Source organism: Sciurus vulgaris (genome assembly GCF_902686455.1).
Source record: "Sciurus vulgaris genome assembly, chromosome: 7".
Lineage (NCBI taxonomy): Eukaryota > Metazoa > Chordata > Mammalia > Rodentia > Sciuridae > Sciurus > Sciurus vulgaris.
This window is the reverse complement of record NC_136467.1, coordinates 48,292,675-48,309,089: the sequence shown is the minus strand read 5'-3', so window position 1 is coordinate 48,309,089 and position 16,415 is coordinate 48,292,675. Positions and strand designations below refer to the sequence as shown.

At 32.5% G+C, this 16,415-nt stretch overlaps 1 protein-coding gene across 5 annotated transcripts in view; it reads left to right on the top strand.

Annotated features, from left to right (window-relative positions):
• Window positions 1-16,415, top strand: part of KPNA5 (karyopherin subunit alpha 5) — a 43,097-nt gene that overhangs the window by 20,734 nt on the left and 5,948 nt on the right. For all 5 annotated transcript variants that reach the window (XR_013765190.1, XM_079147968.1, XM_079147969.1 and 2 more), the window contains 5 exons: window positions 1,179-1,278; window positions 7,846-8,009; window positions 10,090-10,168; window positions 12,606-12,731; window positions 13,461-13,588. Coding sequence is in view for 4 of the 5 variants with exons in the window: in XM_079147968.1 (XP_079004094.1) it covers window positions 1,179-1,278; window positions 7,846-8,009; window positions 10,090-10,168; window positions 12,606-12,731; window positions 13,461-13,588 (597 nt within the window). In the remaining variant the exon portion in view is untranslated. The remainder of the gene's footprint in view (window positions 1-1,178; window positions 1,279-7,845; window positions 8,010-10,089; window positions 10,169-12,605; window positions 12,732-13,460; window positions 13,589-16,415) is intronic.

Here is a 16,415-nt window from a genome sequence, read left to right as displayed (position 1 = left end):
GTTTCCAGGTTTGCAAAACAAAGGCAAGTCCCTTACATCCATTTTTTTCAGGGAATCCTCACATAGTCCAAACAGAAACAGAAGTCCTTGGAAACAAGTCTGTTCTGTTCCCTCTAGAACCAGGAACTCACAATGGGAACAGACTGCCATGTTAAATTCTGCTGCCAAACTGAAGAGGGTAAATGAAAATGTCAGAAAACTTTCCTTTTGGGAAACATATTTCAGCCCTTTTCTGGATAAAAGTTCTTTTAGTTACTATACCCTTTTGCCCATCTTTCAGAGTTCAGTTTTATTTTGACCATGTTTACAACTTTTTCAGTATTTCTCAGGAAGAACTAGATCCACCCCCAGAGTTCCCATCTATACTGTTTTTACTGATAATTACTCTAAAACAGGGATATTTTTTCAATCTAGAGTCTCTATATTTCTGTAGCAGGTTGTGGAGGTCCTCAGACTCATGAAAAAACATGCCAAATTTTGGTGTGTGTGCTTTTATTCTAAGTTGTAAGGATCTGTCATTGTCTTGGGGTCTACACCTACCTAAAGTTTGAATGACTAGTATTTTGTAGGATCTCCTATTTAAGTATAAATAACTAGTTCATATAAATAACTGAAAATAACATTCTGTTGTGGGGTAGGGGGAAACCCCTGTTACTAACTTCTTAGGAAGCTGAGAGGAAAAATTCTTATTTTAGACAGTTTCTTTGCAGTAACTAGGGTTCATTGAAAATCAGATAATAAATACTTAGACAAGCAATCTATTGAAAACAAAACAAAGAATCCCCTTGTCAGTAAATGATCTTCATTTAATTTTATGTTGTATTCCTTGCTCCCTGAATTTATATAATGTAGTATTTCATGGTTAAAAGTAATCTAGTACTTTTCAAAATATATAGAAGTAATTAAGTTTCCCACAACACCTACTGTTTTCAAAGTGATTTTTGATTTAAGAATTTGTTCAGATCTTAGAGTTAAAATTTAAAATATAGAGCTGTTTATTTTTGTTTTTGAAAGTAGAATAAGGGAATAAAGGGAATTTTAAAGATTCCCTTTTTCTATTTTATGAGTTTGAATATCTTAAATAATATATTGAAGAGAGTTTGTGTATCATGATAGAAAATAGCTAAAGTGAAAATGTGAATCTAAAGCAACAATTTCTTTTTTCTTTTTCTTGGCAGGTTATTAACAAATTCAAACAGACTTACAACAACCAGAAATGCTGTATGGGCTCTCTCAAACTTATGTAGAGGCAAAAACCCTCCTCCAAACTTTAGTAAGGTATGAATGAAATACACAAATTAAGAAATCTGTCTCCATAAACTTTTAAGTTTCTTTATGGTAGATTTTTTTTAGTTGAAGGGGCTCTAATTTTTGTTAGTATTTGTTTTTGTTACTGACTAGACAGTATTTTCACATTCACAAAATTCAAAAGATTTACTGTAAAAAGGAAATTTCCCTTCTCTTCATCTGTTAAATTCATCTGCCCAGAGGCAACCATTATAACCAGATATTTGGTATCTTGGAGTTGACTTTAGAAATATTGCGGGGTTTTTTTTTTTGTTGTTGTAACGTTTTTTGTTTACAGGACCTGAAGCTTCCCAAAAAGATTAAAGTAATTCATCTACTGTTGGTCCTAGAATTTGGAATGTAAAATAGCACAGATACTTCAGTATTAATTAACTAGTATTCTCACTCTCTGGTACTTACCTAAGAGATATGTAATAGTATGTCTTTAAAAAGACGTCCTGTAAACGAATCTTAGTGCAATTTTATTCATGATCACCAAAAACTGGAAATGGTGTAAATGTGTATCAGTTGGTGTATGGAGAGTATGATGCATTCTTGTGATGGAATACAACTCAACAATAAGAAGCAACAAATTACTGATACATGCAAAAACATAGATTAGGCTCAAAAACATTAAGCTGAATGAAAGGAACCATGCACAAATGCTGCATTGTGCATGATTACATTTCATATTTTGGAAATAGCAAATCTATATAACAAAAGTCAGATAGGTAACCAGAATTGCCTGGACAACTTAGTGAGACCTTATCTCAAAATTATAAATAAATAAATAAATAAATAGGTAAGTAGGATATACAATGGAATATTACTCAGCCATAAAGAATAATAAAATTATGGCATTTGCAGGCATATGGATGAAATTGGAGAATATCATGCTAAGTGAAATAAGCCAATCTCAAAAAACCAAAGGACGAATGATCTTGCTGATAAGCAGATGATGATACATAATGGGTGGGAAGGTGGCAAGAATGGAGGAAGCAGGGACTGTATAGAGGGAAAAGAGGGGTAGGAGGGGTGGAGGGGAAGGAAAAAAATAATAGAATGAATCAAACACCATTACCCTATGTAAATGTATGATTACACAAATGGTATGCCTCTACTTCATGTACAAACAGAGAAACAAGTTGTGCCCCATTTGTTTACAATAAAAAAAAAATATATATGTAGGTAGGTAGGTAGGTGCTGAGAATGTAGCTCAATGGTGGAGTACACTGGGTTGAAGCCCTAAAACTGGTGGGGAAAATGAGACTGGTGATACCCAAGAAAAGGAAATTAGCTTACAAATGGACAAAAGAGAACTTTTCAGAATGATAGAAATATTCTGATTATGATTGAATATTGGTTATACAGATATATACGTTAATATTAATTCACAAAAGACATACTGAATTATATACCTAAAAAGTGTAATTTTGTTCTATGTAGCTACTTTAGTAGATTTAAAAAAATATATTCTTTTAAAGAAACATAGCAAAAAAGTGAAGTGTTTATTCCTAGATTAGTTCATGGATCACTGTAAATTTATAGTTTAAAAAATTTGAATTTGATTCATACCATAGATGATAATATTGTGACAATGTTAAATTACCTGGGTGTAATAATTATAGTGTAGTAGAAGAATGTTGGATGCCCATTTTCTTAGGAGATATATGCTAAAGCATTTGGAGGTGAAGTATCATGATAATGTTTGCAATTGGTTCTCACATGATCCAGTAAAAAAGCAAGAAAAGAAAAAACACTTTTGTTTATGTACAAACATGGAGAAAGGACAAAAGTTGGCAATGGCTAGACCTAGGTGAATAGCATGTTGGTGTTGATGTACTTTTTTTTAGCCAATTTTCTATAAGTTTGAAGTTTTTCAAAATAATTTGTTAAAGAAGGAAATATACTACCTCCCTTAATATTACCTATTCTGTACTACTGTTTGTCACTTGGGTTATTACAGTAGCATCTCAACAAATTTTGTCTTACTCCACCCATCATTTTCTATTCCCAAAAAATAAACCAAAATGATCCTGTTAAAATGCCACTTCAGCTGGGCATGGTGATGCATGCCTGTAATCCCAGTGGCTTCAAGAGACTGAGGCAGGAGGATCGAGAGTTCAAAGCCATCCTCCACAAAAGCAAGGCACTAAGCAACTCAGTGAGACCCTGTCTCTGAATAAAATACAAAATACAGCTGGGGTTATGGCTCAGTGGTCGAGTGCCCCTGAGTTTAATCCCTGATACCACCCCTTGTCCCATAACTTTGTTAAGAATCCTGCAGTTGCTCCCTGTATTTTATTCAAAGTAGAAGAGAAGTTTGTTAAATATCCTGCAAGGATTTTCACCCCCTAACTTCGTGATTTTTCTGGCTCAGCTTCTGGTGTTTTCCAATCTCACTTCATTCTCTAGCCACACAGACCTACTTGATGTTCCTCAGGGTCACCCAGCACACTCTTAACTTTGCTCTAGCTGTTCCTTCTACCTAAAACAATAAATAATAGTTCTTAAAATTTTGGTCTTAGAACCCCTGCCACTCTTTAAAATTATGAGAATCCAAGTTTTTCTGTTCATGTGATTTATATCTAATGGTATTTACTAGATTAAAAACTAAGAAAAATTAAACATTAATTCGTTTAAACACAGCAAATTCATTACATGTTCTGTAACACTTTTAATGAAACGTATTTTTCAAAACAAGAAAAATTTTGTAAGAATAGTATTGTTTTAAATTTTACAAATCTTTAAGTCTTGGAGACAGACAACAGTTCTCATTTCTGTCTTTGTGTTCAATTCTGTACTGTGTTGTTTTAGTTGAGGCATATAAAGTCTTTTTAGGTAATTCTGGATATTCCTTGTTACTGTACCAAAACTTAAGTAGTAGTTTCTCAAAAGTTATTTGCATTGAGTCTGGAATCCTTCCACTAAACTTTTTATATTCTCTTACATTAAAATTTGTCAGCCTTAACTTTGCATCTTAAAGGGATATTTTTTTTCTCAAGCATGATACTGTAACATTATGCCTTGGTCTTTTGGAAAATATAATCCATTGAATTATTCAGCTTTCCCAAATATTAACGCATTTCATTATACAATTTTTTTTTTTTTTTAAGCACAGTAGCACCACCAGTATTGGGAAGCTGTCAAACTTAATGGTGGAAAATGGAAGTTTTCCATTTATCATTCCTCTTTTTTGGAAATATTATTTCTTCATATTTTTATTTTCAAGAATTATTTTTCTTGCTGTCTAGTTGTTCATGTTTAGTAATTCTTCTATTTTAAACTAGCAAATTGTCTTATCTAAGGAGTTATCGTTATTTTTGCAATTTTCTTTTTTTCAGATGTCTGTTTCTTTGTAATTTCTTGTTTTTATGGTTTATTGTTTGTAATAGTCTCTTTCCTACTGGAGGTATCCTTATTCACCTGATGCTGCTTGACTTTGGACAGATTTAGGAAGGAGGCTTTAGAAAGTTTATTGGAAGATGGTTATATAGTTATGGCTTGTCATGTCACAGGCTTCATTTTAGGGTAACTGGATGGCAAATCCATACTATCTTTTGGTAACTAAAAATTTTAGTCTTTTTTTCTTAGACCGTTCTAGTTTTCCATTCAGAATTTGGAATCTTTTTCTGGAAGGTGAGTAAATTGGTTGAGGGTGCAGTGAAAGTAGTACACCTGACCTTTGGAGATTTGGAAAATGGACATTGAAAGGATACTAGATATTTTTATCAGTTAGTATGTAGGCTTTTTTTTATCAGTTAGTATGTAGGATTTTTTTACTTAATCTCCCTAGTTTCCAGTTCATTGCTTAATTTCTGCCACCACTCCAATATTCAGTTTCTTTGGTTCACATTTTATTGTTCAGTTTCTTAAAACAAACCTCCAGTCTTTGGTAACATTGAGAATACCAGTCACCTGTGTAACAGGGACTCAAGATTCTTTCCTCTTTTTTGCACATTTTTAATCTCTCTCTACTTTAGCACCATCTGTCCTGCCTTATGTGATACTGGTGCCTGTGATTTCTGAAGCATTTCAGACTGATGGTGGTGTGATAAATTGCCTTCATTCTTATTGTAGCTCCCTCTTCAGCATTCCTCCCTCCGTTTATAAGTCAATTACTATTTTTTTTTAATATTTTTTAGTTTTTTTTTGTGTGTGTGTGTGGTGCTGGGGATCGAACCCAGGGCCTTGTGCTTGCAAAGCAAGCACTCTACCGACTGAGCTATCTCCCCAGCCCCATATTTTTTAGTTGTTGATGGAACTTTATTTTATTTATTTATGTGGTGCTGAGGATCGAACCCAGTGCCTCACACATGCTGGACAAGCACTTTTCCACTGAGCCATAACCCCAGCCCTAAGTCAGTTACTATTTTATGTTATTTTCATCTTTCAATATTGTGGGGAGGATTATAAATGTCTGCTCGTCTCCTCAAATATGAAATTCATATTTTTGAAGTTTTTTCCATGTCTCTGAGAAGGTGACAGGACAGAAATGTTTATACTTTGCTCTCGTAACACTAGATATTTAGATTTTTTTTTTTTGTAGAAATCTAGTATTTTATTGTGTTTTAACTTGGTATAAAGATACATAAGCTACAAGTTTTTTAAACTCAGAACTTCATATTTGTTTTTAAAAAACTGATTTTTACGTTCATCCATTCAAGGAAGAAGTGATTGGGATAGAAGCATGATTGCTGGAGAAGGATGTGCTGATTCTATTTACTAATTTACAGTTGTGCTGATTCTATTTACTAATTCACAGATGGGTACATCTATTTTATAAGCCAATTTCTATATCTGGGCCCTAGGATTATCCTTAGGTCAAAGGTCCAGCAGAGATGATAACTACTTTCAGAAGATTATAGTTTGATGTACTGAAAATCTTTAAAATAAAGGGAAAAATAAAATTTGAAACCTAAAAAACACTCATCATTTTTTATTTGTGACATATCTGGCATTTAACATATATAGTATTCCTCAGTCTTTATTTGCAGTTTTCTTTCTGAGTTTTCATTTACTTGTCCAAAAATGTTAAATGGAAATTTCCAGAAATAAGAAATTTCATGGATTTTACATTGCATGTCTTTTGAGAACCATTCTGAAATCTTGCATCATCTTGCTTTGGATGTGAATTATTTCTTTGTCTAGTATATCCGTGCTCTATGCTTGAGGTACTGTAGTGCTTATGTTCAGGGAACCCTTATTTTACTTCAGAATTCAGTTTAAATTCCAGTACTTCATATATACCAAATAGAAGCTATAAATCGCTTCTTTTAGTGAAGAGATGAAAGTGTATAGCTTAATAAGGAAAGAAAAAAATGTCTTGACATTGCTAAGATCTGCAACAAGAACAAAGCTTCTGTCCATAGAATATGAAGAAGGAAAAAGAATTTTGTTCTAATTTTGCTGTTGTGCCTCATGCTACAAAACAAAACGTAAAGGCGCACAGTGCTTGATGAATGCTTACTTAAGTGGAAAAAGACATTAAATTTGTGTCTTTATGGGAAAAAGCATAGAATATATTAGATTTGGTACTCTTACATGATTTTAGGCTTCCACTGGGGGTCTTGGAATGTATCTCCTGTCTGTAAGGGTTAGGAGACTGCTGTAGCTCTTAGTAAAGAGACTTAAGAGATACATTAGATTGCCAATTTAAAAAATATGCCTTAAGGAATATAGAATCAGTACCTATCATGGGGATAAAAAGAGCTGATATTTGAGCAGTTACTGAATAGTAGATATTGTTCTTAGATGCTACATGCATTCACAAACTTAATAGTACAACTTATTTGTTTTACAAACAAAGAATTTGAGGTTTAGAAATGTAAGGTAATTTTTCCACAGCCACTCAGCTAGTTTGAACCTAGATCTGTCTGACAAAGAGGAAAGGTCATAGAATGTATCTTTCAAACCCCCTTTCCCACAGATTTGTAAACTGAATCTCAGAGAGATGAAGTACCTTGCCACTCTCTACAACTGATTAGTTGTTTATGTGTTTAGTTTTGTTTTCTTTAGTTGAAAATTTAGGGTTTTAGTACATGAAAAAGAAATAGAACTTATTATTGACTTTCGTTTGAAGATCCTTCATTCATATATTTGTATATGCCTATGTGTATATACCTATACATGTATATTGCACACACTTATATTTTCTACTCCTTTGCATTTCAAATTATTATTAGATTTATTCCCAGTTAAGCACATGTAATGAATAAGGCAAGGTTCATGAAAGTTAGATCATATTCCTTGCTCATTATAGCAAACACTGAAGTGTTTAGACCTCGTTTTACACAGATGGTAGATACCAAATGCATATTTATTATTTAAAAAAAAAAAACTTTACCATGTCTTATTCAATATAAGATTAATAGCAACCATAATCAGTTTCATGTTCATATATCTGATCATAATTTTAAAACAATAGGATGTTTTAATTTCTCTGGTATTATTTTAGAATTAACTTTCTATTTTAAAATAAATTTCTGTGGTTTCCTAAAGGAAACTTGGTTTTTAGATAAAGAAAAATTAAAATATTGATTCTTTCTTCCCTTCCAGGTTTCGCCTTGCTTAAATGTCCTGTCACGATTGTTGTTTAGCAGTGACCCGGATGTGTTAGCAGATGTGTGCTGGGCCCTTTCTTATCTCTCTGATGGACCCAATGATAAAATTCAAGCAGTCATAGATTCTGGAGTCTGTCGAAGATTGGTGGAACTTTTGATGTAACTATAATTTATGCTTTAGAATTGTATGATTATGTATTAAGACTAGCAGTTGAAATAATGGCCTTGTAAACATATCAAGAGTCATTATTTTCAGGAAGAGTTAAAAAATTACCAACCCTATACTTTACAAAGTACTAGTAGTCCTAAAAAATGATCCTTAACTTGTATCTTATATCCTGAATTATGGACTAATTATTTCATAAATGAATTTCTTTTGCTTTATCAGATTTTTTTTTATGAATGAGCATGACTTAATTCAACAAGTACTTATAGAATGACTATTAACATGAGAAATTATTAATGAAATAAAAATATAGTTCCTGCTCTTTGAAGAAACAGTAATCTAGTTTATTATTCATTATAGTAATTATTATAAAAAGCCATATAGTGAAAATCCTTCTATTAAAATAATGTTTCTCTTTGCTGGGCTATTATAACTGCTTTCTTTAAAAAGAGTGGCTTTTCTATACAAAGAAGTTAAAACATTTTTTAAAGAAATAGCTTTTTTATCCTCCTACCATCTTGAAAAAAAAATGTCATCTTCCTTCCTTCCTTTCTAGTCAGAAAACTAGTAGATAAGCTCAAACAGGTCAGGTGGCACAAAGAATAGAGGTCTGGTAAGGGGTTGAGGCCCCAGCATGAGGACAGCAGCAAGTGGAGAGTGAACAGGCAAGTCCTGTGGGGAGATTAAGGCTCATGTTTGAGAATAGCATTCACCATACTGAAAAGGCAAGCAGGCTAAAGCAGGGCTTAGAGCCAACACATCATGAATTAGCAGCCTATCTGAGTCTGCTCAGATATATATAGGAAAATTAGTATCAAAGAAGCTGGTTTCTTGTTATCAGAGAATGGAGATATAAAAATCAAATGGGAAAGCTTGAATAATCCTTATGATGGTAGGTTAGAACTGGAGCTCTCAATGTAAGTTCATGGCTTTCAACATAAAAAGACATGATTTGTGTGTTTATTGGGTGTGTCCATTCTCTTAAAGGTCAGAGGAGGAATGACACCTATATTTACAACAGAACATAGTGAATGATGAGATCTTGGTTTTTCAGTAACATTCTCCATTCAAAGGAACCAAAATTCTTAGACAAATGATTAGTTTCAGAACTGGCACCGAGGGGAGAAAAAAAAAAAAAAAAAACCAAGGTGAACATAGAAAGTAGTTAGTGCTCAAAGAAAGGAAAAATTGGCTGGGGATATGGCTCAGTTGGTAGAGTGCTTGCCTCTCAAGCACAAGGCCCTGGGTTCACATCCCCAGCACCGCAAAAAAAAAAAAAAAAAAAAAAAAAAAAGGAGAAATTTCAGAAAGATACAGAAACCCACTTGAAGGGGGCTCCCACTGTCCAAACTGGGACAGTATGAACTTCAAAATAAATTAAAGTAATGTATTATGACTTACTGAATAAAATAGAAAACCCATGAGTCCACACTAACATAAGTAGATCAGTATATAGATAAGACATATAGTTGGATGGTAGTAGTAGAAAATCAATGGTAAAAATACTAATAGTTACTTGTTACTTTTAGACAGTAAGCATCAGGAGAAAACTAGTGACGAAAGGTTAAAGAATGGGGTTTTACACAGTCTCCTTATGAAATACTAATTATAAAGGGAAATAACAATGGTAAAGTGGAGAAATCTGGCAGATACTGCTTAGTGACCAGAGTTTGATTCCACTATATGGGACAAAATAGATACCATGCCACCCAATAGGTTGTAATGAAAAGACTCTAGCAATTTGTGGTGTCTAGCCAAAAATATATAACCCAAGTCTTAATCACAAGGAAACACTGGATACAAACAACTGGCTTATCATCTTCAAAAATGTTAAAATCATGAAATCAGGGGAAGGCTGAGGAACATTCTGGATTGAAAGAGACTGGAGACAAAGGACAACTGGGTCACATTAGATGTCATTATAATATATTACTGGGAAAATCAATGAAGTATAATGAGATTTGTGGTGTGTAGAGTATAAGAAAATGGAAGGCTTTTGTACTTTTTTTTTTTTTTTGCTACTTTCTGTAAATTTTAAGTTCTTAGTATGTAAGTTTCTATTTTTATTTTTAGGCACAATGATTATAAAGTTGTATCACCTGCATTAAGAGCAGTTGGTAATATTGTGACAGGTGATGATATTCAAACACAGGTGAGTTCAAACTTATGACAGACTGTTAATGTAAGGTATTGTAAGTTTATTGTGTTTCATATCACTTCATTACATATATATATATATATATATAAGTGATACACTAGATAATTCTTCAACACTAATGAAAAAGCAACATAGGAAATTATTAGAACCCTGCATAAGTCTAAGCAAGGGCCATATTTGGAATAGAGTTTCAAATTATATTCAGATTATACACAATAAAACATTGTGAAAGAAAACAGAAGTGCCTCCAGACTGTATATGTCTTGTTTGCTTGTAAAAATCAAGGATATTGAGTTCTTGACTCTACACCAATGATATTTAATGTGCTCACACTTCAGATACTTGTTAATAGAGGTCCTAGAGTTCTGCTGATAACAGACCCCAGATTCCAGGCAGAGGAGATCTTGAACTAGGATGTAGAATCTGGAACAAAGATCTGGATTGTCTTTATTCACCATGTATTCCCAGAGCTTAGTATACAACCATTGTATGGGAAATTGTAAAAGAATATTAGTTGAATGAATGAAGGAAAGAAAAAACATGATTACATTAAGACTCTAGGCAGCTACATATTAATCTGGAGTCTTAGCCTTCATGCTAAAGTGGACATCTTAGCCTCCTTAAACAAAGAACTCATTATTTTTACTTTTATTTAAAAGTATAATTTCTGAAAATATATATTTCTGTGGTTCTAAATATATATATATTAGCATAAACAGTGAGAAATCTTGCTAATTCTGTAACCACTCTTCCAGTTCCCATGCCCACCTCTTCACTTTAGCATTAATGTAATTGTACAAGCATCCATGGCAGTTTGCATATTCTTTTTTTTTTTTTTTTTTTTTGGGCGGTGCTGGGGATTGAACCCAGGGCCTTATGCTTATGAGGCAAGCACTCTACCAACTGAGCTATATCCCAAGCCCCAGTTTGCATATTCTTGATAACATGTTGTCAACTCAGATACCTATATAGGAAAGTATTATCTTAGACCTCTATCAATGCAAAGAAGTACATGATATTGGTTATGCTTTTGAGGGATTTATAATCTAACTATGGAGAAAATATATATTAAAACAAATTATCCAAGGTAGTAAATATGTGCTGTGAACTGATCAGTTAATAAATGCTATAAAAGTTTGAAAAAGAGATCAGTGTGCTAAGAATCTGTTTCTCTAAAGTGTTAGAACTAAAGCTAGTTCTTAAAAATAAAAGAGGTACTTATGAGATTAGAGGAGATCTATGTGATCCTAGGTATAGACCTCTGAGATATGTTTAAGAGCATTAAACTTAACTAGAATGAAAGTTTTAGTGGACAGGTGATTGATTTTAAACAAAAGTGGGGTTGTAAACGCGAGGGCCTTTTATAGTAGATAGCAGACCAAAATTATGAGATCACAGGAAGAGTGGTAAGGACCAGAATTAATAATTAACTGTGTATATGTGCGTGTGTGTCTTTTTGAGAATTGTAAAATATCAAATAAGGTGTGGGATCAAGGTTGACTCCAGATTTAGGTGGAGTTTTTCTTAAAGATAAAAACTTCCACTGTCTAACACATTAGATTCTCTTTTTTACCAGCTTACGGTAGGTTTTTTCTAATGTACAAAATATTTCTCAGTTTTACTCTTTTCAAGTCTACTTAGATACCACAAAAGTTATTAAATAGTTGATAATTCATTTAAAGTAGCTCTTTAAGTGAAAATGTCCATCTAACCATACACTGTATTTTTTAGGCAAAATTTCATATATTCTTCACCAAATAAATTTAATGTAAACCATTGGGAATGATTTTGATATAGGAGCATAATTATTATCACATGGAATAAAGAAATAAAGAGAATATACTTATTTACAAAAGAAAAATGGAACAGTAAAAATTTTAATTAAATAGACTTATTCTATACAAGATTTCTTAATGGTTATAGAATTAAATGTTTCAGACTGATAAATATTTTCTTCACTATTTTTGAAAACTAGAGGTTAGATCTTGATCTCTCAGTCACTAAATCTTTAAACAGTTATTTCAGTTGAACTCTGAAAGTATTCCCCAAATTGTGACTTTAAAAAAACATTGAATTTGAATGAAAACTCCTCTACTTGGTTATATTCTAAAAACAACATTTTTGTTGGTAATGGTACAAGTAAACTTGCGTTAACTTGTAATCTAGCTTTAATTTATAAACTTGAAGGGTGAGCTTCTGATTTGTATTTTTGGAGATTGAGAATGTGGCACTTCACTACACTGGCATTAGACAAGGTGGGGCAACAGCAGGAAGGAAAAAGATAGCAAGTGCTTGTGTTTTACTATGAGAGAAATTTCTCTGTTTTGATTTTGTTTTTTGGAGTGGTTTTTATACTTAAAAATAATCCATTAGATTTATTTGTAGATTATTTATTAAGAAACTTTTTGTTTCTACTTCTAACTTGTTTTAGGTAATTTTGAATTGTTCTGCATTACCCTGCCTCTTACACTTGTTGAGTAGTCCAAAGGAGTCAATTAGAAAAGAAGCCTGCTGGACTATTTCTAACATCACTGCTGGAAACAGAGCTCAGATTCAGGTAAATACTTTCTAGATCTAGGATTAGAACAGGAAGGTCTAAGATGCCAGTTTGGACAAAGTCAGCATTTTATCAATAATATATTTTAGTGAGTTACTAAAAGGAAAAAAAAAAAGATTTCTGAAAAGCAATTTAAAGAACTTGGACTTTCCTCCTTTAAAATGATCCTAACATTTATTTTTAATAATCTAGGGAGAAATTTGCAGTAGTATACATAAAAATGTGTAACGTTTTGCCTGACACACAATGGTTAGTCTCTAAAACAGGGATTTTTTTTTTTTTTTTTAAGTTTTAAATAAGCTAGGCAGTCATCTGTCTTCCTCTTGTAGCTTTCAGTGGTTTATTAGGATTCTGTTTAAGCTCAAGTCAGTGATTACTTATCCATTTTCATCATTATATGCTTTATCATTGTTAAAATTTATATTCTTGGGGGGCTGGGGAGATAGCTCAGTCGGTAGAGTGCTTGCCTTGTAAGCATGAGGCCCTGGGTTTGATCCCTGGCACCACCAAAAAAAAAAAAAAAAAAAATTTATATTCTGCTGATAGCTTCTCTATTCCTTTAAAAGCTCATTTCCTTTTAGAAGAAGAAAGGTACCTGGAAGTCTATTGACAGATGAGAAACAAAATATTTCCAAAAACTTAGACAACTGAGTTTCTTTACTTCTCTACTTGGTAATATTTTAAAAAATGCTTGTACTAATTATGCTATGTAATTTTTTCTCTTCCCAGGCTGTTATAGATGCAAGTATTTTTCCTGTTTTGATTGAGATTCTTCAGAAAGCAGAGTTTCGCACCAGAAAAGAAGCAGCTTGGGCTATAACTAATGCAACATCAGGAGGCACCCCAGAGCAAATAAGGTATGATTCAGATATTTAAAAATTGCTTTTTAAGTGTAAGTCAGAATTTGAAATAAACATTTCTATTTGTTGATGAAACCAATATCATTACTATGTCAGTTTGTTAAACATGAAATGGCAGCATTTGCTGTATCTTTCATTCACAGAGGGTTTTCTTTTCTTTTTCTTTTTTTTTTTTTTTTGTACTAGGGATTGAATCCAAGGGTATTCTACCACTGAGGCACATTTCTAGTCCTTTATATTTTTTATTTTGAGACAGGGTTTTGCTGAGTTACTGAGGGAGGACCTTGCTAAATTGCTGAGATACTTCTGCCTCAGCTTCCAAGCTGCTGTGTGCACTACCTTACTGGCACAATGGTTGTTTATTTAATTTAACACCATATGGGCTAGAGATTAAGAATCTGAACAGAAACAGTCTGTGATAATTTGCAAAATACTTTGTCATGGGCATTAGAAAAGACATTAAAATCACAAAAATTTAATTGATTGCATAGAAATGACTAATAAATTTGAGTATCAGCTTAGAGTAAAATAGAAATTCATATAAACATTTTAGTGATGTTCTCTTCTGCATTAATTGTTAGCCTTGCCAATTGTAGTATCATACTTCTGTTTTGTTTTTTATTTTGGGTATCAAGAATTCAATTCATGGGTGCTTAATCGCTGAGCCACATCCACAGCCCTAATTTAAATTTTTAATTTTGAGAACAGGGTCTCACTAGGTTGCTTATTGCTTAGGGCCTTGCTAAGCTGCTAAGACTGGATTTGAACTTGCCATCCTCCAGTCTCAGCTTCCTAAGCTACTTGGATTACAAGTGTGTATCACTGTAGAACTGTTTTTCTACACTAGTTAAAATGCATGTTATTTTTTTTTTAATTTAGGTCTTTTATTCTTTATTTTACTGACAGTATAAATAGTTGGTACACAGGGCTTTTAAGTCAGCCTGATTTCAAGTTTTGCTCCTTCAGTAAATGTTATGTGACCTTTACAGTTATTTAACCGTTTTAATCTAGTTTCTTCATTGTTTCAAAATGAATTCAGTAACTGTACCTTAAGTGAGATTTATGCATTGAAAGTACTCAGCACAGTGTCTATTTATCAACTTCTCAACTAAAGTTAGCTATTATTATTTATAATCATAATTATTGTCAATATTGATTCCTTAATCTTTTTATCATGTACTTTGAATCTTTTGATCTCCTATAGCAAAGCTCCACTTTGTTCTTCTAATATAAGCCTGCCTTCCTACAGAATCTTCTTTGAGGATTCCTTCATGAAATTCAAGATGTTTTAGATTTCTTCCAAGTGGCTATTTATGGCATATTTTCTAATGAATATTTGCTTTGGATTTTTTAATTTATAAAACAAGAAGTCAGGCTGGCAAGATAGCTCAGTCAGTAGAGTGCTTGCCTTGCAAGCACAAGGTCCTGGGTTCAATTCCCAGCACCGCAAAACAAAACAAAACAAAACAAAAACAAGAAGTCAATTTCAATACTATTTTATAAAGCACAGAATTTTCAAACTACCTATTGTGAGATCATTGTCTTTCAGTGCCTTTATTATACTATTATGTTATTCTTTCAGATTCATACCTACATACAGTGATAACATGTCTCTGCTTTTTATATTTCATTACACCTAATTGCTTTAATATTAAGTAGTAATAAAGCAAGATCCTTCCTTTGTTCTGTCTTGTTTTTAAATATTAATGTTATTTTTATCTGCTTTGGTCTGATTGTTCATCTCCAAATAGTTATATATTTTTTTCAATTTATTTTCATGATTATATCCATTCCTTAACCTTTTAGTATGGATTAAGTGCTCAAGGAGATCATTATTTCTCTAACCAATTTCACCATTTCATTAACTCTACATATGTGGGAAGAGAACTTCCAGATCTCAGATTAGGCTCAGCATTCATACATTCCACTAACACTTGTTGATTGCCTACTATTGCCAGTTATTATACTAGGCCATTTTTAACTAAAATACATTAGGTGCTTTTATGTAATGTTATCTCTTTTAACTTCATAACTGTGTGATAGAAATTCATTAAACAAATACTTCTGATCAATTACAATACAGTATTATGGCAAGTGAGTGCTCCAGTAAAGGTATACACATTATTTTAAAGAGACAGGCACTTTTACTAAATACCTACTATTTTCACAACCTTCTAAGGTTGGTACTGTTATTAGGTTGGTACTGTTATTAGCCCCACTGAGGTACAGAGCAACTGCTAAGGGTCACACAGCTATTAAAGAATAGAATTGGGACTTGAACTCATGCAGTCTGGCTTCAGAGCCCGTCTTTAACTTTTGTGCTTAATATGAACTTTTTGCCAAGTAAACAAATCAGTTACTTCATTATAGAAAATGGAAAAACAGCTTACAACAACAAGGAAAGATCAAAATGTAGGAAGTGAGTGGAATATTTTTGTGAATATTATTTATAAATATTATTTACAAGATGGCTTCCTGTATGCCTAGAGGTCTTTTATACTTCTGAAACATAGTATGTTTCAGAGCATTAGCTACGATTCTTTTTGTGAGAAAAAATTTTTTTCCTCTCCATTTCTCTCTCACCAAATGATTCCTATGTGTATATATAGACTTGCCCTTTTAAAAAACAGGTTGAACATGATTCTTAGTGCTCATATGCCTTGCAAAAAGAGATGCAAGTACCACTTTTCCTGTATATAAACTTTGTAATTTGCAATACCATTTATTGCTAATTATATTAAACTAAAGACTAGGAGAATAAAGGTAAAAATTGTAAAAAAGGTAAAAATTGTATGTAGGTAAAAATTTAATTGTAATATTTGAG